The 22,557-nt window shown below is 37.6% G+C and overlaps 2 protein-coding genes and 1 long non-coding RNA gene across 3 annotated transcripts; 2 read left to right on the top strand and 1 right to left on the bottom strand.

Moving 5' to 3' along the window:
- Nucleotides 1-1,798: 1,798 nt before the first annotated feature.
- On the top strand, nucleotides 1,799-3,321 carry LOC110738933. Its single transcript, XR_002514679.1, has 2 exons — nucleotides 1,799-2,402; nucleotides 3,080-3,321. It is a non-coding gene; the product is annotated as an uncharacterized LOC110738933 (long non-coding RNA).
- A 4,111-nt stretch (nucleotides 3,322-7,432) lies between these two features.
- LOC110739035 lies at nucleotides 7,433-9,016 on the bottom strand. Its single transcript, XM_021919489.1, has one exon. It carries the CDS (start codon nucleotides 9,014-9,016, stop codon nucleotides 7,433-7,435), a length of 1,584 nt encoding a protein of 527 aa, XP_021775181.1.
- A 621-nt stretch (nucleotides 9,017-9,637) lies between these two features.
- On the top strand, nucleotides 9,638-15,873 carry LOC110738987 (isocitrate dehydrogenase [NADP]). Its single transcript, XM_021919427.1, has 15 exons — nucleotides 9,638-9,803; nucleotides 11,417-11,460; nucleotides 11,569-11,678; nucleotides 11,854-11,891; nucleotides 12,010-12,087; nucleotides 12,203-12,358; nucleotides 12,590-12,681; nucleotides 12,785-12,888; nucleotides 12,984-13,052; nucleotides 13,129-13,244; nucleotides 13,415-13,449; nucleotides 13,809-13,951; nucleotides 14,046-14,168; nucleotides 14,250-14,343; nucleotides 15,562-15,873. The coding sequence occupies exons 1-14, from the start codon at nucleotides 9,752-9,754 to the stop codon at nucleotides 14,323-14,325; spliced, it is 1,236 nt and encodes a 411-aa protein (XP_021775119.1). The 5' UTR covers nucleotides 9,638-9,751; the 3' UTR covers nucleotides 14,326-14,343; nucleotides 15,562-15,873.
- The last annotated feature ends 6,684 nt before the right edge of the window (nucleotides 15,874-22,557 follow it).

The following is a 22,557-nucleotide window of genomic DNA, read 5'->3' as shown; positions in this document are numbered from 1 at the left end:
TATATTGAGTTTTTTCTTGATCTTGTTATTAGGTCGATATCAAGTTATTCACGTGTCATATATATATATATATATATATATATATATATATATATATATATATATATATATATATATATATATATATATATATATATATATATATATATATATATATAAAGTACTATATAAAGAGAAAGAATTTCTTCGTCGATAAATTTTGCTTTTCCTAAAATACCCTTTTATTTTTTAAAAAAATTACATTATTTACCCACAATTAAAAATTAATTTTTTTATTAAAAAAAATCTTATCATAACTACCCATAAACATAAACCATTATTTAAATAAATAAAACTATCTATCATAACTACCGTATAATAACTGCTCCACTTCTTTCACATAAATGTATATCTTCAACTATAAAACCGCTCTTAAGGTTTTTTTTTTTTTTTATGGTTAATTTCTTTTTTTTTTTCTTCTAATTTTTTATATGGTACACGCATAGCGTGTACTCTTAGCTTGTATATATAAAGTGAAAGGGCCTTTTGGGTGATAAATTTCACTATCCCCAAATTACCCCTCTCAAGTTGCAAAATTACCTTTTTTTTCAATTACAATTAGAAATTAAGAATTATTTATTTTTAAAAAATGTCCTATCATAACTATCCTATAATAACCGCTCCCTTTCTTTCACATAAATTTATATTTTCAACTGTTCTCACTCCTCATAAAAAGTGAAACTACTCTTGAGTCATACATTTTTTTTCCCAACTAATTTCTTATACTGTACACGCGTAGCATATATCTCTTAACTTATCCTATATATCCTATATATAAAGTGAAAGGGGGTTTTGGGTGATAAATTTCATTTTTCCTAAATATCCCTCTCATTTTTGTCTTTCTTTTGTTTTTTTTTTGTAAAAAAAAAACACTACCATCCTTTAAAAATAATAAAAAAAAATAATGTAAAAAACCACTAATTGGGAAAAAAAAAAAAAGAAGAGAGAATCGAGTTATATAGGTTACTTATATGCACACGCACGAATTTTCGTGCGTCTATTGGTTTGTAATAAGTTAAAAAAAGGTAAATACTAGGTTGGGCGTAAAATTATGGTTGGTTTGTAATCATATCAAGTCAGAATCAGGTTCGGTTAAAATCGGGTTGGGTTAATACCAGTTTGGATAAAAAAAAAAAAAGATCAGATTGAATTGTGTATTTGGGCATGTTCTGATATATATATACTGAACTGAGCTGAACTAAACTAAACTGAAATAATTTGAACTAAACTGAACTTTTTATGAGAGAAAGAAATTAGGATTTGAAATTAAGCCGAAGAAAACAAGCCCTTTGTCGAGTCAATTTCGGTTCGGATTAAGTTCAGGTCGGGTCAAATCAGTTCGGTTTAAGTTTAAGCCAGGTTAAATCGGTTTTTATCTGAGTTGAATTCAAGTCATGTCAAAATGATGTCGGATTATGTTCAACTCGGATCAAATTCAGATTCCGGTTGAAATCTAATCGATTAAAGATCAGGTTTGGGTCTAAAATTGCTCAAATCAAATCGAATCTGTTATAGTTCGAAACGGATAGCTTTTATGAGGTTGGTTCGGTTTTGAAACCTCTAACTAGATTAAGGCCCGTGCCATGCACGGTAACTCTAATTTTTGTAAGAAAATTAATTATATCCAACAAATAAAATTTGATAAAGAGAAGACACTGCTACGACTAAGGGTCTGTTCACATTTACTGAACTGAACTGAACTGATTTGAACTGAATTGAATTGATTGGAGCTGAATGAACCGAACTAATTGGAGCCGAACTGATCTGAAATTAAGCTGAAGTGAACAGGCGCTAAGACCTAAAGGGCAAGTAGTAGTGGATTGGGCCGGGTCTTTTCGGTCTGTTTCTTATTTTTTTTGGTTTTTCTATAGAAAGAATAGCGTTAAATTTCGTTTTCTGGTCGTATTCTACTATTCTCTAGCCCAGTGGCAACGAACACAAGGTGAAAAAAGTAGAATGGCACCGTCTTAATGGCACCGGTTCTTCAAAACCGGTGGCAAAAACATGGGTTAAAGTAGGCGGGTTTTAATTTTTAGAAGAGGTTTTTGGCACCGGTCTGAACCGAACCGGTGCCAAAAACCTTTTTTAAAAAAAAAAAAAAACTCTTATATATTTCCCTAAACCCTACCCTCCCTCCTCTCTTCTCTCTCCTGATCTCCTCTAGCCTCCTCTCTTCTCTCTCCTGATCTCCTCTAGCCTCCTCTCTTCTCTCTCCTCTCCTCTCCTCTCTCTCTTCTCTCTCCTCTCTCCTCTCCCTAAAAAAAACCCCCTTGTTCACCTAAACACCACCGAAGACGACCACCAACACCACCACCAAGTCCAATACTCAAGACCACGAACAACAACGAATCTAATCAAGATGGGTTTGATTTTTTGGGTTTAATTTTTTGATTTTTCTGGGTTTGTGTTTATTGGGTGTTTTTTTGGGTTTGATTTTGGATTTTAATTCGAATTTTCTCTGGGTTTCATTAATTGATTTGAATCGATTTTCGGATTTCGATTTTCTGGGTTTATTGCATGTGTTTTTTTTTTTCGATTTCGATTTCTGGATTTCGATTTTCTGGGTTTATTGCATGTGTTTTTTTTTCGATTTTGTGGATTTAAATCGATTTTATGGGTTCTTGCATGTGTTTGATTTTGGATTTTAATTCGTTTTAATTTTTCAATTTTTCTGGGTTTATTTTTTTTTCGATGTCTGGGGTTATATTTTTTCTGGGTTAATTTTTTTTTTTTTCAATTTCGATTTCGAGGTTGGATTTTCTGGGTTTAATGCATGTGTTTTTTTTTTCAATTTCGATTTCGAGGTTGAATTTTTTTCTGGGTTTCATTTTGATTTTTTTTTCTGGATTTCATTTTAATTGTTTTTTTTTTCCGATTTCTGGTTTATTATTTTTTTTTCTGGGTTTCAATTCGATTGTCATACATTTGAATTTCTGGTTTGTTTTTTTTTTCTGGGTTTGAATTTTTTGATTGAATTTCTGGTTTTTTTCTTTTTCGAAGCTTATTTATATTATTTTTTTTTTTGTTTTAATTGGTGCAGGTACATCAATTTAGATCTTAAATTGAAGAATCAAGATTCAAGAATATTGATTTAGATGTGTAGGGTTAATTTTTTATTTATATTCTAATTTTTTTTTATTTACGAGTATATTGTAATTTTTTTAATTTATAATGTAAATTTTATTTATTTATTTATATGTTGTAATTGATTGTAATATTTTTTTTATTATATATTGTAAAATTTGGATTATATTGATTGAAATTCGTCAGATTTAATTGTGATGTTTTTTTTTTTGATTTAATTGTTAAGTAAAAATTGACAAAAAAAAAATTATATATATAATGGGCATTTTTGGCACCGGTTAACCGGTGCCAAAAACAATGGAAAAAAATATTTGGGCTATTTTTGGCACCGGTTAACCGGTGTCAAAAACTATTTTTGCCACCGGTTTGAACCGGTGGCTTTTCATGCTCGTAATTGGCACCCCCCCACATTGGCACCGGTTCAAAACCGGTGGTATTGAGGGGTTTTGAACCGGTGCCAATTACGTTTTTTCACGTAGTGGAATACGGATAAAACATACAAATTATATATAATGTCAAAATCTATATTAATAGGCAAAGCAAAAAATTATCTAAAAATGGATTTTTTTTTTAGGCTGCCCAAACCCGAGAATTTTTCAGTCGGAATTGATTTGATCAGGTCTAGTGGCCATATTAGTAAATATTTATTAATAATTGGATTTTTAATAAACATAAAAAATTAATCAAACAACAAACTAAAATCTGCACTAAAACTATTAGCAAACATACACTAAATTACAAATACTATATCCCCTTTTACATCTAAACAATCATTTGTCAACACAACCTTTTATTTTATAGCTATACGCCTATACTATATTCTATAAATCCTTAATTTGTGATGATCTGTATGTATAGTAGTAAAATTTCAGAAACAAAATTATAACCGACTTAAATTTATAGTTATATTAAATTGAAATAAAATATTAGCTTGCTAAGGTATTTGAAAAAAATAAAAAAATTGAGTGATGTTTTAAAGTAATTTTTATATTATAACATCTATTATATGAATCAATTTATTATTATTTTTTTTTGGCAAAATTTTTACAATACCCCATTTGAAAGATAAATAAAAAGGAGTTGAAATAATTATTTAGGTAAATGTATATTAAATAATTATGAATACCAAATAAAAAAGAATAATATTTGTCGTAAAGATAATATAAAAGATTTGGAATTATATTATTATAGAATAAAATATTAACAAAATGAAAAAGTTGAAAAGGGAAAGGGAGTTTTGGAGTTTTGGAGGTAAAAACAGCACCAGGATATGACACGTGTCACTCCCGTTATCTGTTTTAATATTAAATTTACTAGTTTGGTCCCGTGCAATGCACAAATTTATAAAGTATGGTTTACTAATAATAATAGTTAGGGCCTGCTCTCTTACGTTGAAATTCAGTTCAGTTCAGTTCAGTTCAGCTCAGTTCAATTCAGTTTAGTTCAGTTCAGCTCCTAATTTCCTTCTCTTATAAAATATTCAGTTCAGTTCAGTTCAGCTCATTTCAGTTCAATTCAGTTCAGTTCGGCTCATTTCAGTCAATGAGAACAGACCCTTAATAGTTAATTAAAATATAGTTAATTGAAATTAAATGACATTTGTAAGATTTTTTTTTTTAAAAAAAATTTGAATTTATTAATGTCTATCCTTTGAAAGAATTTAATAAAAAAGAATTACTAACAATTTTTTGAATAGAATTTTTTTTCTTTAAAGTAGAGCATTTTGGAGGGAAAATTATTCACAAAATCATGCCAAGTGTCCCTCCGATGATTACTTTAGTAGATACGAGTGGAAACCCCAATAATATAATCTGTATAAAATATATGGAGTAGGAGAAAAAGAAAATGTTTATAAGAAAATGAAATAATCTGACCTTCCTTTAATTTCTCCAATGGAAGTTACATATTTAGTCAATTTAAATATAAAATATGTTAAGAAAATGTATAATTAATTTATCATTTTTAAATTTTAATTTATGTTGAAAAAAAATAATGATGTCATTATTAGTTTTGGCAGAAAAATTGTTTATAAGAAGTCGACATGTGAAAAGTAATGACATTAGTAGTAATTACTTTAGTTATATTTATAGAAGTATAGATATAGATGGATTGATTAGTAATATCCATTTGAGAAAATGAGAAATGATAATGACCCTATAGGTCCCATTTTAAAAATATCAGCAAATTGCATGTAACGATGTAAAGCCTATACAAGACTTTCGAGTTGTCACGAAAAAAACTCGTCTAAATTGCTTGTCTCAGTAATCAACTCTCTCATTCGTTGATGTGGATTTATTCAAAAACGCACCAAATATCCTAAAATAAAATACTGTAAATGTTTGGATGTACATAATAAAATCAGCCAATCCAACCACCCCCGACCTCCGCTTTTTCCTCTGCTATATACTACCTCCGTTTATTTTTATGTGCAACTTTTGCCATTTTAGTCCGTTCACTATTATGTGCAACTTTCCTTTTTCATTCTGTTTTTGGTAAATAAAAACCCTTGAATTTACTATATTACCCCCACTTAAAAAATTTAATCATCTTACTTTTACCCCTCATTATCCAAAACCCTAACTTAATTTAACACACCTAAATTAACCTAACCTAATTACTCCCTCCAATTTACCCCCCAACCGACACAACTCTACATCTTCCCAACCACCTTTTCTAAACTGATCTAGAGAATTCTATAGAACCCTAGATCAGTTTCTTTGTTTTCCTGTTCTTCGTGTTCTAGGGTTCCTGTTCTTCGTCTTCTTCGTTTCGTTCGCCCTTTTCCTGAAGAATTCAGAGTCCCACAATTATGTCTTCCCCCTTTCCCTCCCCTTTCGAGAGGCATCCAGACTTCACAATTCCGTTACATGACCTAGATCCACTTGTTGACGCCTATATTGGCACAGATTCACAGAGTGAGGCTCGGTTCATCAAGTCCCTCATTAACGACATCAACAGGGGCAATGATTTTCCTCGCCGCCTTTACAACTCTGAGGAAGGCCCTAGTTGCTGTTCTTCGACGACTTTCAAAGCTTTGGGGGAAGTCCTGAAAAATATCGACGAGGGGGAGAAGACGAACAAAGAGGAGGGTGAAGGCGAGTCCCATGCCAAAAAAAAAATTGATTTTCAGGTTAAAGATGTAGATCTGGAGTCCGATTTTGAGGTCAGTGTTGCGCCCTCCCCCACCCCCAAGCGCGGATCTAAGGTTTCCAGGCCTCCTCCGAAGCTTTGGCGAAAGAGGAAGGCTGCGGTGGTGGCGATGAGGCGTTTGCTCGGGTTGCCTGATTTGCCGGAGTCCGACCTCGTGGTGCTGTCCTCTGATGAGGAGGCTGAGCACTGACCTTTGCGTAACGATTCCTATTCCTAATTTTTTTTAAATTTTTTAAAATTTAAAAGAGTCCTAATTTTTGTGCCGGTTGATCTATGGCTGAAACTAGGGTTTCACTGTTTATTGCGGGCTTGTTTGACTGGTTGTGGTTTCATGATGGGGTGTTGGTTGTGTTGATCTACTCTGGCTGCTAAGGGTTTGCTGTTATGGGTAACTTTGACTCGTTGTTGTTTATTGTTGGGTTGTTGATTATGTTAAATGTTAGGGTTTATTTGTATGTTTGTGTTGATGTAGGCTGGATACTAGGGTTTGCTGTGTAATGTTGGGTTGTTGGTTATGTTACATCTGGGAGATTTATTGCTGGTTGCATGTGTGTGTTGATACATCTGGTTGCATGTTGTCTTTATTGCTGGCTGTGTGGACTTGATTGATGAATGATGAGGCTGGTGTCTTGTGCATGTTCATTGTTGCCTAGTCAGTCCCTTAAAAGGAGTCCCATGATGTTGCCTTCTGTTTCTTGTTTATTAAAGAGTCCCCTACTTTGATATGCTATTTAGCTTACCCATATCCACATGATGAAGGGACTCCAATGAATTTCAATATGCACAGGTGATTTGCTCCATCAACATGAAAGTTGTTGTTGTTGTTGAGGTACCCTTGTGCATATGTGTAGTATTCAACATTATAACCCTCTGATGGATTTAGTGCCCACATAAATTGTTTATCTTTGTCATTCATAATCAACTAAAAATGTGGGTACAAAATACTAGTACATAAAACTTTACAAAAGACCATATGTATGATAATCTAATGACTATACTTCAGACTGCCTGACTTGTTTGGGTAATTGTAACCAACAAAATACACCTAACCACTGGATTGCTCAAAATGTTTTTGAGAAAAATAAAACCAATAAAACTTACTATGATAAGTGGTTATGTGTGGCAGTCCATGTGTTGTCTGGTTGTTGTAAAGACTCCCCTAATCTGCATCCACCTCCAAATCTTCTGTGTCTTCTTGAGTGCCTTGATTTGCTGGCCTAAACATGGTGTTTAGGTACTCCACAGCCTCCAATACATCCTCTTTCTGAACCTCTACCAAATCTGGAAGACTACCTAGGTTTTCCAGCTTTTTTTTGTTCATATGTGGTATTTTGTACTTGTTACCACCTTCTGCCTTGAGTATCTTAATCATACACTTTTGCAATGTAACCCAGATGTACTTGTTTACATGAGGGTTGAAAGTGTCATAAGACTGTTTGACCTTTTGAATTAGCTCCTCTAAGTCCCTAGGAAAAGACTGATATTGCAATGATTGTATAGACCTAAATAGCCCTAAGTCAAGGACATTCAAATCAGGAGACTGTGCTGGCTGAAAAACAAATTGAATGTTAAAGCCATTAGCTGTTGTTGCTGCCACAAACTCATCATCTGTAGGAACTTGGTGTGGCCTTGCATTGTCCCATTGGATGACCACATCCTTGGGCAGACCTTCAGGCCACTTTGATATGATTGCTGGAATAACCTTTGTTAGCAGCATCTCTCTGATTACTTCTCTGTTTATGTTCTGGAGTGCCTTGGTTTCCATGGTCCCTCTTGGTCTTTTCTTGCTTGCTTTCTGTGCTACTTGCTGGACAGTGAATGGAAAGATGCCATACTTTCCATCATGTAAAAGTTCCCCATTTATGCCATATAATGGCTTCCCTATGATTGCCATGAACATTGCCTTTAGTTTGAATCTTCTTGACTGAACTGCCATATAGGGATCCTCCTCACATGGCAGTAGGTAGAACCTCCTTTTGTCAGGGTTCAAGTAGAACCACTTTTCATCACAGTGTATGACATTCCTCATGTCAACAAATGTGGGGTCCTCATTCCCTGTAATTGGATTTATATGTGACAAAATCCATCTTAGTCTGGCAACCTTGTGGTCTGATGTGAGCAATGGTTTGTTGCAGCATGTGTGTGTTCTTAGCCTGCCTCTTTTCTTCAAATTGTGAACTGTAGTTAGACTGATCTTCAATGCTCCTGCATAACTTCTTTCTGTCTGCCTTAAATGTAATGGGACTGACTGGAGAGTTTCATCAGAAATCTCCATTGGCTTTCTCCCTGTTTTGCCAAATTTTTTGGTCCTGACATCAATCAAGTCCCCTGTTGCCAGCTGTTTTTTTATGTCTGAAAAGATTCTTGTGATTGTTGATTTGTGGACATTAAATTCAGATGCTAATTGCTTCATGTGACCCCTTGGTAAAGTCCCATTGCTCATTTTCAGCAAAATTGCATCAACAATCTTTCTTCTTTGCTGCAAAGTTAATTGTTTTCTGCATACAAGACCAGTCCCTTCATGACCTTGCTGTTGCATTTGTGTGTTGAGAACATTAGTTTCTGTCTGTGGCTGCTGTTGCTGTTCTTCTTGGTTGCCATCCTGCATTTCATCTTCTGAGTTGTACTCCCATATTCCTGCATCCTGCATTTCTTCTTCTTCCTCGAACCACAGCTCTGCTAGCTCTTCTTCATTGAGAATGTGTTCAATATAAAAAAAAACAGAGTCATCAATTTCTGCCATTCCTCTTTTCCAGCACAGGGAGGATGAAGTCAGGGCCCTGCTGAGTTGTGTGGGTTGAAGATGAAGACTACACCCACCTGTGCATGAAGGACAGCAGAGCACCCCTGTTTTTTGTAAAGTTTTAAGGAGTAGTTAGTGTGTAATTATTCTAACCTAGGATTTGATAAGCTTTTGTGGATGAAACTGTGTTTTTGGTGGAATGTTTCACCCACCTTTAAACAATGTTGATTGTAATTAATGCCTGACAATGGAGGATGATTTATTCCCTCCTTAAATGCTTGAATGAATGGTGACATTAAATGGGGGCATGGCTGTATTTATAGCCTCCTAAATTTTTTGGGAAAATTTGACTTTGGTATGAAATTTTTAAAAAAGGAGGGGGAAAGTAAAATTTCACCCCAAATTTTCGGTGGGTTTTGGGTGGGAAATTATGCTTTGGTTTTTTCTGCCAAACTTTCCCACCACAAACAAAAAGTGTGGTCCACACTTTCTCTCTCCTTGCTTTTTAATTAAACCCACTAACTTCTCCTAATCTTTACTCTTCAATCTTTTGCCTCGTGAACCGTATTATCACTCAAAGTTGCACATAAAAATAAACGGAGGTAGTATAAATTATAAACCTCATTTAGACTCCTAACATTTTCACTCTCCTCAATTCTTAAAGCGGCGGATTGTTGCTGTAATACACTCACTCTCATCTCTCATCTACCCCAACATTTTCTCTCTCCTTCCGCCATGGCTAGCTTCGACAAGATCCAGGTTGCCAACCCCATTGTTGAAATGGATGGTAATTTTTTGTTTTTTTTTTGTTCATCTATAACAATGATTATGTTTCAATTCGATCGGAAATCATTTATTTTTCGTTTTTATGGATTTGAATATTTGATGTAGATCTATTTGAATAATTGATGAGGATGATCGTGTTTTTTTATTTTTATGATCGGTTTAGATGTTTTGGTGTAAAAATTATACGTAGTATGTATACAAGTATACTCGACTATTCGCTGATTGTAAATAATCAGCGTGTGTTGATGCATCATTTCAATCGTTTATATAATTAATTATTAATATATGTGAATTGAAAGTATAAATCGAGGTAAATCAGACAAGATCCGTGTAATTCTTCTTATAAACTATAAATCATCAAAAATTTCGAAGTTGGTGATGTGAATAGTGCATAATTTAAAGTGTTGCACGTAAAAGAAATGGAGGAAGTAAATATTTATTTTAATACGGAGTATGTTTATGCTCTGTATATCGGTATAAACCTCTTAGGTTGTTGCCTTGTTGGATACGAGGAATGTTGCTGACGTTTGGTGGATGGTTTTGTAATTATTTTATGTGTAGTAGTATTTTTAACTAGTCTTGTTGTGATCTTGAGCATTTCACCTGTGAATTAATATTTTCTGGGTGAAATCGTCAGTGTTGTTGTTGTTGTAGAGTTGTAAATTTAGCACTGGAGATGGCATTATGTCTTGGTCAGATTTGGGTTGGATCGCAGTCGGATGATGAGTTATTTGGGTGATATTTGGGTTGTATAATGATTTTGGAAGTAATTGAGTCAAATGGATTTATGTACATTAGTATAGTAGTAGATTTCAATTTTTGGGATGAGTAGGATCTATGTTGTACTCTATGATATTGACAGTTTCACCAAGAAAAACATAAAACCAGGATGAAGAATGTTATTATCTTGTTGATGTGTTGTTGCAGAGTAAGGACAAGGATTGAAGATGTATTCACTCCCTTTTTTTTTCATGGGATATTTGTAAATTGTTGACTCACTTCTTTACTCTCTCAATTTACTATCACCAATTACCTTATCTCTCTTTTAAATCTATATGGAAGTGGAAATTTAGACACGAGTAAATTAAATAAAAACAGAGGGAGTATGAATTTATTACAAGTTAAGGGACAAATTGAAAGGAAAACAAGTTATGAAAGAGATGTCATAAAAAAGTGATGCAGCCCTATTAGAACTTTAATATGAACCAATGACTTCTCAAATGATGATAGTGCTGTGCTTTTGCTGCTATGTTCTATTATTTCTGCTAGATTGAATTCTAGGATTGATTTCTCCAAGGATGATAGTGCTGTGATTCTGATTAAACTAGAATGAAGGCTTTTTATGATCATTATGTACATATTTCTTGTATTGGACCTGGTTGTGTGATATTACATGTCCTAGGAATGAATAAAGTAGTTCAATAGAAACAAAGCTAAAACTGATATTATATGAGTTTTAAGAAATCAAGCCCTTTATCTTTTTGGCTTAATATGCTGTTCATGTAACTTTTTATCTTGTTTTGTTGGAATCTGTGGAGACCAATGGCTTGTTGAAGGCAGTTTACTTAATTTTTTTTTTTTTTTTTATTTTTTTATTTTTATTTTGATTTGCAGGTGATGAAATGACTCGTGTGATCTGGCAGATGATAAAAGACAAGGTCTTTCAATGTTATACACCACTTTTCTGTAATTCTGTATTTGTTTTGTTGTTGCAGAAATGTGTTATGCTCACCTTTTTTTTTCTGTGCTGTCAATTATTATTTCAGCTGATTTCTCCATTTTTGGAATTGGACATTAAATACTTTGATCTTGGTCTTCCCCACCGTGATGCCACTGATGACAAAGTTACTATTGAAAGTGCTGAAGCAACCCTAAAGTAAGTTTTCGTTGACTTGCTATCAAGTATTACTATATTAGCTTTTGTTGTTTCTATGGTTGATTGATAAGTTGACAGAAAGTAAGATGAGAGATGGAAGCCGAACATCATTCTTACTAGCTTCTTCAATCTTTTTGTAAGTGAGGATTAAAGAATTATTATGTTGCTATTTCAGGTACAATGTGGCAATCAAATGTGCAACTATTACTCCAGGTCTGTGGTGCTCATTATATATATATATTTGTTCTTTATATAAACCGCACACCTCCCCTTATAACATTAGTTGATAACATTGGCTATTATTTATTTATTTATTTATTTTTCTCAACAGATGAAGCCCGTATGACAGAATTTAAGTTAAAGCAAATGTGGAAAAGCCCAAATGGGACAATTAGGAACATTCTGAATGGTCAGTTTATATGCGTTTGAACACCTGAATTCAAGAGATTGTCTTTCTAATGCTTTTTAGCAGTAACTTTGGTTAGTTATTGTCATAATTTTTACTGTTCTTGTTGTTGTTGCAGGTACTGTCTTTAGAGAACCCATTCTTTGTAAAAATGTTCCTAGGCTTGTTCCAGGCTGGACTAAGCCTATTTGCATAGGAAGACATGCATTTGGAGATCAGTACAAAGCTACTGATGCTGTCATTAAGGGAGCTGGGACACTCAAGCTAGTATTTGGTAGGTATTCCTTGTTTATTGTTTTCTAGTTTTCCCGCAATTCTTGATCCTGGATATTAAGGTTGTAGTATTCAATTCTTGGACACAAGATAATGTATTGATGCAGACTGCCTCACACGCCAAAACACAGAAGATTCTGTGGAATGCCTGAATTCATTACTTAAAATCTAAACGGTGAAAGTCGCATTTACTAGCATATATACTAAATACAGTTTCTGTACACTTGTACAGTACCCGAAGGAAAAGATGAGAAAACAGAAATGGAGGTTTACAAGTTTACTGGTGATGGAGGAGTAGCTTTGGCCATGTATAATACCGATGAGGTTCGACTGCTACAACTTCTTCTTGAATGTCCTAGGCTTTGTTACATTTACTTAATTAATTAATAACCTTTTTCGGATTCCACTTGTTTATGTTGCAATGCAGTCCATTTCTTCATTTGCAGAGGCTTCAATGAACATGGCCTATGAGAAAAAGTGGCCACTCTATCTTAGCACAAAGAACACCATTCTTAAGAAATATGATGGGAGGTAGGAAGCTCCTTTACTTCTCTGAAGGTTAATTTTTATTTAAACCTATCTTATTACAAACGTAGCTCATATTTTTATATTGTTTGTTTGCAAAGATTCAAGGACATATTTCAAGAAGTTTATGAAAGCAAGTGGAAGACAAAGTTTGAGGAAGCTGGAATATGGTGCATGCTTGATTTGGCTTTTATCATTACATAAGCTGTAGCATTGCAATAAATTAATGTTTGACTGATTTGCTAGGTATGAGCACCGTCTCATTGATGATATGGTTGCTTATGCTCTCAAGAGTGATGGAGGTTACGTATGGGCATGCAAAAACTACGATGGGGATGTACAGAGTGATTTCCTTGCCCAAGGTTTGTAATGTACATTTGTATTTTGCTGTCAATTTTTGACGTTAATACATGAAACATGTTTGGAAATATATTCACTTTAGTACAGTACGACTGCTTACCTCTGTTTGTTTTGAGGACTTTTTACTGGTTTACTAAATTTTGAATCAGTTGTTTCTTTTCAATTGTTTTAGGGTTCGGATCTTTGGGATTGATGACTTCTGTATTGGTATGTATCCTGTCTTCAATATAATTTTTTATTTTTTAGTGGCATTATGTAACAATAAAATTATGAATTACCTCTGTTAAGACAAAACATGAAAAGTATGCACATAAGTACTCCATTGAGCATGCCTGCTATGTGTTGTGCATGGCTGCATCTGCCTCATTTGCTTAGTCACGCAGGTAGCACTTCCAGTAGTTCATGGATGATCCTTTACTTGGGCATATCAGTAGATGACTCTAAGTCACATATACACACTAGACACACACACACACACACACACACACAAACACACATCTGTAGAGGGGAGGTGAAGACCAAAAAAAAATTGTTTATGGTATGCTAACATTGTGGATTCTCTTCAGATATGCCCTGATGGAAAGACTATTGAAGCTGAAGCTGCTCATGGGACAGTGACACGCCATTTCAGAGTTCACCAGAAGGGTGGTGAAACCAGCACCAACAGCATTGCTTCGATCTTTGCTTGGACTCGGGGACTTGCTCATCGGTATGCTGGCAATCTTTATCACATAGGACCACCTTACTGTTTTGGTTAATGTAGTAATTAACTAAACTTTTTGTGATTGTTCCTTGGCCAACAGTGCTAAGTTGGACAGCAATGAGAAACTTTTGGAGTTCACACAGAAATTGGAAGCAGCCTGTGTTGACACTGTTGAATCTGGAAAGATGACCAAGGATCTTGCTATTATCACCCATGGACCCAAGTCAGTCTTGCTTTTAGTTCGTTTTATTTTATGTTGCTGCTATTGAAATATTCTTGCCTAATTTGATTTGAGTGACTGCAGGATTGCAAGGGACCAATATCTGAACACAGAAGAGTTCTTAGATGCTGTGGCTGCAGAGCTTAAAGCAAGACTTTAGACTCATATAAATTTACTGGTAACTTTTTTTATTTAATATTATGTTATATCGCTACCAAGAATTAACTGGTGTGGAGCACACAGTTAGGTAACATGTGAAAAAATATATATAAATGTGATTTCATTAGTAAATTGTGTTTTTTTGCCAAAAACCACCTTTTAAATCTTGATTTTTTGTAAATAACCACCTTTTAAAAAAAAATGTTGCAAAAGACCACCAATTTTAAAGATTTTGTTACAAATTACCACTTTTTTAGCCAAATTTATCAATTGTTTTACATTGAATTGGTGGTAAGTTGCAACAAAATCTTTAAAATTGGTGGTTTTTTGCAACATTTTTTTTAAAAGGTGGTTAAATGCAAAAAACAAGATTTAAAAGGTGGTTTTATGCAAAATTTCCTTTTTTTTATAATCTCAACCAAGTGGTTTGTTTCAGTCTTTATTTTCTACTGCTGCATTTATTCCAATAATTGGCCCTTGTTGATAGCCGCTACTTAACAGACAGTTATAAATTTCCAATCTGATTTGTAAATGGTTGAATGAAATTGTTTATTTTAAAGGGAGTATTGGACTAACTACCATTTCCATCTTTTGAGTCCCTTATATTTATGAATAAAGAAGTAATTAATCATGAGGTTTCTGACCAACAGATAACAGTTGTGCATATGGAACTGGGAAATGAAATTTACGCACTTTGGCTTAATGGGTGGGTTAATTCCTTAATTCACGTGTGAAAGTTGTCAATCACTATTTCTGATCGACATGAATATCTGATAAAATTGAGATTTTTGATTGGTATTTCAATGTTTGGGATTAATGGCTTGCTTGCTTATGTGCAGGATCTTAACTACTTTTTTAGTAAGTTGATAACTTTAGTTGCTGCATCTTACACATCTTACCTATATGTAAGACCAATCTAGTAACCTGGCCCAATGTAGTATATAACTTCATGCTGGAAAGCTACTTGGTTGCTCATTTATTATTCAGTAAAAACCCATTTTTCACATTTGTCCAAATGTTATTTGGTAGTAGTAGTACTTTGTAATAGATACAAGTATTAAACAGTGAAGAGTGATAAATGATAAAACATATGCCCTTATCTTATTTGCTGTCTTGTAATTTGAAGTTGGTCAATTTCTTTGGTTTTTCTTTACATTTAAGATGAATTGAATTGCTTAAATTACTTGCATTTACATGTTTATTATTGATACCAATTCTTGAATGTCATTATATGCAGATATGGTTCGTCCTACATTCCTTCTAGATCCGCGATTCTTATGGATTGGTAACAAGCAAGTGAGAAAGAAACTCTACATACAAGCTTTGATCTCTTGAGGCTTTTTAGACTTATTTATTTTAACCTCACTTGGCTTTAGTTTGGCAGTCCTCTTTTCTTCTTCAGAATAATCTTTGATCTTCATTGAATTATAAACGAATGTGTTTTGTCCTTTACAACTCAATGCACTTATATGCTTGCTGAAATTTTTGATTGGTATTTCAATCTTTGTATTTGTTTACTTTTCTATTTGTTCACCGGTTATTGTGTCTATTGTTTCTCAAATCCTTCGTCTTTTGGAGGACGTGTTATTCATCATATTTTTCGTGAAGGAAATTGAGCGGCAGAGTAGCAGACTATGCAACTCCGATTCATATAGATATCAACCTTTTTATTTGTACGGAGTAGTAAATTTCTTAATTTCTTTTCCTTGAATAAATTAGAACACCGTGTTGAAGGAAATTTTGATTTTTACCACCTTTAAATAACGACTTTGTCAAATTTACCACCTCTAAAAAAAAAAAATCATTTACTTTACCACCTCATAAAAAAAGTAAACATTAGTTTTACTACCTATCACCTCCAACTAATGGATTCTGTCCAAAAATCCATTAGTGGGGCCTACCTTGCACACGTGCCCCCATATTATTGGGTAAGTTTTAAAAATATTTTTAAAAAAACCAAAAAAAAAATTAAAAAATCCCCATCAAGCAACCGGTGGTTGCTGCCACCGTCGGGACCCCCACCGCCGGACCGGCTACGACCAGCCCCACCATCTAATCGTTATGACCAGCCCCCACCACCTAACCGCAACTAGCCACCGTCGGGACCCACAGCCACCGCACCGATTTCGACCTCAAAACCCTAGCCACCATCTAACCGCAACCACCGCACCGCACCGCACACCACAGCCGCGCCGATTTCGACCCCCTTTCCATCAATTTCCGATCTCAAAACCCTAGCCACCACCTAATAGCTACGACCAACCCCACCACCTAACCGCTACCACCGCACCGCACACCACAGCCGCACCGATTTCTACCCCTTTCCACTAATTTCCGACCTCAAAACCCTAGCCACCACCTAATAGCTACGACCAACCCCACCACCATCCAAACCCAGACCAGAAACCACCACTATGCAGACGCGAAACCACCGCGACCCAAAACCACCACCATCCAGACGCGAAACCACCGCAACCCACCCCATTCAACCTAACCCCAAAACCAATCTAACCTCAGAACAGAAACCATGCCACACAGACGCAAAACCATCGCGACCCGAAACCACCACCACCCAGACGCGAAACCCACACGAAATTCCGACCAACCGAGGTAGTTGGTGTCGTTGCTGGTTGGTTGACATGGAAGATCGGGGAAGATGAAGAAGAAGCGTCAAAAGTGTGGGCCATACTAACGGATTCATGGACGGAATCCGGTAGTTGGTGGTAAAATCGAATTTTTGGAAATTTTGGTGGTGGTAAAGTAAATTTTTTTTTTTTATTGGAGGTGGTAAATTCAATTAAGTGGTTATTTGAAGGTGGTAAAAATCAAAATTTCCTAATAAAAAATCCTTTTTAAATGATGATTTTAGCATCAAATTCACTCAATGTTTCTATATCTTCAATGTTGAAGTGTTTTCTAAATCAGATTAACTTGCACTTTTTTTTTTTGACGAGATAACTAACTTGCACATGTGCAATGACAAATGGTACAGTATAAATTTTATTTTTTATGAGACAAGTGATTGTAAATCCAAATCAATTCGCTTCAAGCACGTCACACATATACACTAAATGGTGGACCTACAATGGTGCATGGGTGAGTCACGTGACTCAGCAGTGAGAAAAATTAAAAAAAATTAAGTTTGATAAAAAAAAGAGATTAAAAGGAAAACAATTGAATGAAGCGAACAACCAAACGAACCTTAAACATCACAAGTCTCACGACGGCACACGTGCACAACCCTAGTTCCCTCTCTCACATCAACCAACTCAACGCCGATGCCGGACCAGCTACTAGCCTACCTGTAGACACCCATTTGTGTCTCCCCAAAACCAAATCCAGTGATGAGTACCTTTCACGTCGAATCATAATCGAATGAAGTGAAAGTGTGGAAAGTTTAGTGTTGCAAATAGTTTTAATTTCTTTTCTCTTCTCTCTGTTTTTGAAAACCTATTTTAAAGAAAACAGCAAATCCAGTTTGGTTGGTCCATGATATGGGTCTAATAGTAGTGTAGTTGGATAGGGCTTGAAAATAGCTTTCCAACGATATATTATAAGCCCAATTCCGATGAATATTGAGGAAGTTATGACCAAATTACTAAACTGGGCCTGGTTTGAGCCTTATATGCGGCCCAATGATCTAGAGGAGGGCCTAATATAGATTTATCATTCCTAATGCAATTAGGAATGGTTTTAGTCTTCTAGAAGGTTCTTTTCATTCCTAATTTAATTAGCATTGATAAATTGACTTTTGTTGACTTTTTAGAGTTTTAATCAGAATAAAAGAACGTTTTTGAGGAAAATACGATTTTATCCTCCTGTAGGGCAATTTCTATCTGATTTAAGAAAACACATCAAAAACTTAGTCAGCGCCAAACGCCAGCATTAGCGCCTAACGCTAAGCTTGGCACCTGGCGCTAATGTCAGCGTCTGGCACTAACCTGGTTTTACGCGTCAGAACTCTATTTTGATTTTTTATCTTTTTGGCTGATTTTCTCTATTGTTTAGGGTAAAAATACCCTAGACACATGGATCAATGAGGGGAAGCCACGTGTCAAGCTCAAGAGGGCCCATGTGGCTCAACCTCCTCTTGACACTTGGCGCCCCCAGATATGACTCTGAAATGGCGGCCTTCAAGGGCCCAAATCCCTAGAAGCGCCGTTTTACGGCACAGACCACTGAAATTTAGGTCAAATGACCTAGATAGGGGCACGTTTTTCAAGGACCCTATAAATAGGGAGATATTTCCCTACTTTGGGGACACATTCAATCATTTATTACACCTGCATTCTCTCACATCAGAAAAAGACTTGAGCTTGGAATCCGAGCAGATACCCACCTAAATTTTCGTTCTCTTTATTCCTTTTCAAGGTACTAACTTGACCGTCGGAGGCGGAGCTCCAACCACCCGGAGTCTCCATTATTTTGCAGGTACAACTCAGTCGGATCAGACTTCGTGACGTAAGTCTCCCAAGGGACAAAAACACCCAAAACATTTGGCGCCGTCTGTGGGGAGAGTACCTCGAAGATGGTTCAAGAGTCTGTGCCACCCCCTAACCGTCTGGGCGATGACCCAGATGTCTTTACAGACCATGAGGATGAAGATGGGATGAAGATCCTCTTGTCGAAACCTTTACAGCCGATGACGGCTCTCTCAGAACTAAGCGCATCCGGCCCAGAGACACTCTGGAGCGGGAAGCCTACCAGGCGGGTACAAGCCGACCCTCTAGGTAGCCGGAAGGGGAAACCCAAATGGCCGCTGGATCAGCCCCTGTCACCCGAGACGAACTCATGAGATTCATGACAAGTTTCAAGGGTGAAATTAAAGAGCTGATCACCCAAAGCCGGGTTGGCCCAAGTAAAGGTCAGTCGGCGAAGAAGACTCCTCCGGAGAAGGGGAAGTCGGTCAGAGAACGGCAACCCACTCCTCATCCAAAGGAGAAGGCAGCCGGGACCATTGATTGGTCAACAATTCTCCTTCCTAAGAGGAACAACAACAACACCCGCCAGACTCAGCAGCCGGTGGGAAGCAAAAAATCAATTTTCGATGCCCAGGAGATCATCAACCGGAAGAGAAACCAATCGCTGTCTGAGTCGGCTTCAACGTCGAACTTTCCAGACAGCTTCAACAACATTTCTGCAGGGAATGCATCCTCCCTGCATGAGAGCCAGACAGGCGGTAATACCGTCCATTCTGGCCCTCATATGATTGGAGCTGTACCATACGTGCCTACTCAGGTTTACGGACAATATCCCCCTCACTTCATGCAGCCGGCTCTCTTTGGAGGTCAGGCGGCATATCAAAATGTCCAGCCATTAGACTGGCAGCTCCGTCTGTTGGGCCTGGGTGAACAACCTTCTGCGTTCACCCAGGAGATAACCGAGGCGGCCCAGCCGGCCAAGGTTAAGAATGTATTGGTTGGTACCTATGATGGTACCACCAATCCGGAAGACCACCTCATGGCTTACACCAACCTCATGTATCTGCAGGGGTTGGATGATGACACTTGGTGTCGGGTTTTCCCGGCTACATTGAAGGGTATTGCCCAACAATGGTTTGGTAATCTGCTAGTCGAGTCCATCGATAGTTTTAGGAAGCTCGCCTTCCTGTTTGCTTCCAACTTCTCAATGAACATCCCTACTAAGAAAACAAGCCTTGACTTGAGCACTGTTAAGCAGGGAGAGAGAGAAGGGCTGCGCTCATATGTCAGGCGGTTCAATCTGATCAGAATTCATATTCAGGGACTGTCTGATGAGGTAGCTTTTACAGACTTTTTCAAGGGTCTGAGAGACGGGTCGACATTTAAGTTCGACCTAGTCAGAAAAGGGGCTTTCACCCTACAGGCGGCCCTGAGGGAGGCGGAAAGCTATATTCAAGCTACTGACCTCTGCTCGCCAGGAAGCCAGTCGGACTCTAATAAGTCCGACAAGCAGAAAGACAGCCGGCCTGCTCAACCGGCCAAAAATAAAGAAGAGAGCAAGAAGAGAAAAGAAATCTGGGCGGTTAGTGATTCTGACCAGCCGTCCCAGAAGAAGAAGAAAGAATTTAAACCGTACGTCCCAAAGTACGAGTTTAACAAGGACTGCAACTCCATCCTCATGGAGATTAAGGACCGGCTGTCTCTAGAGAAGCCGAATCCAATGAAAAGTTCCATTCAATCAAGGAACAAAAATAAATTTTGCCAATACCATGAGGAAGTTGGCCATGACACCAACGACTACTTCAGCCTTCAACGGGCGTTGGACCGTCTGGCTGACAAGGGAATGCTGAAGTCCTATATTTCTAAGTCCCCAACCAGGGTAAAGAAGAAAAATAAGGGTCAGTCCTCTAAGACTACCCCCAGCCTGCTAGTAGCTCGGATACCGACAAGGAGCCGGTCTACACAATAGCAGGCGGGTTTTCATGTGGTGGCCCTACCATCCGGGGCACCAAGAGCCATCTTCGAAAGATGGACAAAGATGATGATGGGCAGGCATCTGCAGGCTCTTCCTTCCCGGATGTTCTGATCACTGAGAAGGATAGGGGCAGTGTTCGCCGCCCACATGATAACCCAGTCGTCATTGAATGTAAGGTTGCCAACCAGTTGGTTGGACGGATCCTTATTGATACCGGCAGTTCATTAGACATCATCAGCCTCCGGTGCTTGCAGAAGCTGAAATAAAATGACAACAGCTTGCATCTGGTCACCCACCCCCTAGTTGGCTTTTTGGGGGGGGATGGTTTACCTAGTCGGAAGAGTCGATCTACCCATCCGGCTGGGTGAGAAAGGAAAAGGGCGACATCTGGTCGTCAAGTTTTTGGTCATTGAGGAGCTGACCGCCTACAACATTATCTTGGGCCGGCCAACCCTCAACGAATCCAAGGCTGTAATCATCCCTTCCCTCATGCTCATCAAGTATTAGAGGGATGATGGCTCTGTTGGTTCCTTGAATGGGGATCAGAAGACGGCCCATGAGTGCTATCTCTCAGCCGTCAGAGATACCGTGGCCCAGGGCGGCCAGGAGCCAATAGACCTTGACAATGTCAAGAAGGCCGATCCAGTACCAGCCCCACCAGCAGCCAGAAAGAAAATAAAGGCACCTATGCTGGTGGAGGTGAAGAAGGAGAAAAAATAGCAATCACTGACCGGTGAACGGTCAGATGAGCTCCGTCCCCAACCGGCTGGTGAGCATATTAACATACCTCTGGATGACAGCCGTCTGGAGCGTACCGTGAAGGTTGGGACGGTTGCCTTTGCTAAGTTAGGTGCAGACTTGCACCTTCTGCTGCAAGAATTCAAAGACATTTTTGCCTTTGAAGTGGAAGAGATGCCAGGCGTCAGCCCGGATCTTGCTGTCTACAAACTCGTCGTGGATCCTAAAAAGAAGCCCATCCGGAAAAAGAAAAGAAATCACGGCGAGGAAAGAAGTCAGGCGGCAACTGCCGAAGTAAAAAAGCTGTTGTATGCTGGGTTCATTCGGCCATGTAATTTCCCCGACTGGGTGGCGAATGTTGTGCTTGTAAAGAAGCCGAATGGTACCTGGCGGATGTGTGTTGATTACACAGATCTCAACAAGGCATGTCCCAAGGACAGTTATCCGCTTCCTAAGATCGACAGTCTGGTCGATTCGACAGCCGGGCATGCCTTGATGAGTTTTATGGATGCCTACTCCGGCTTCCATCAGATACCCCTTTGGAAGAAAGATCAAGAAAAGACGGCCTTCGTCACTGATCAGGGGCTATTCTGTTACACGGTGATGCCGTTTGGTTTGAAAAATGTGTCGGCTACGTTCCGACGGAAGATTAATACGATCTTTATTAATCAAATTGGGAGGAATGTAGAGGCATACATTGATGACATGATAGTCAAATCCAAACAGCAGGCGGATCACCTTGCTGATCTCCGAGAAATCTTCACCACACTTAGGCGGCATAAGGTTATGTTAAATCCTAAGAAATGCGTCTTTGGTGTTGAGTCTGGGAAGTTTCTCGGATTCCTGATTGATCAAAGGGGGATAGAGGCCAACCCTGAGAAGATACAGGCGGTGATTGACATGAAGTCACCTCGCACTGTCAAGGAAGCACAAAGACTAACCGGTTGCCTGGCAGCCTTGGGGAGATTCCTCAGCCTTCAGGTGACAGATGTCTTTACTTCTTCCAAGCAATCAGGAAGAAGGCCAGATTTGAATGGGGGGATGAGGCTGAGGCGGCCTTTCAACGGCTGAAAGAACACCTCCACTCTTTGCCAAGGCT

Source organism: Chenopodium quinoa, unplaced genomic scaffold (genome assembly GCF_001683475.1).
Source record: "Chenopodium quinoa cultivar QQ74 unplaced genomic scaffold, ASM168347v1, whole genome shotgun sequence".
In the NCBI taxonomy this organism is placed as follows: Eukaryota; Viridiplantae; Streptophyta; class Magnoliopsida; order Caryophyllales; family Amaranthaceae; genus Chenopodium; species Chenopodium quinoa.
This window is presented reverse-complemented; position numbering and strand designations above follow the sequence as displayed.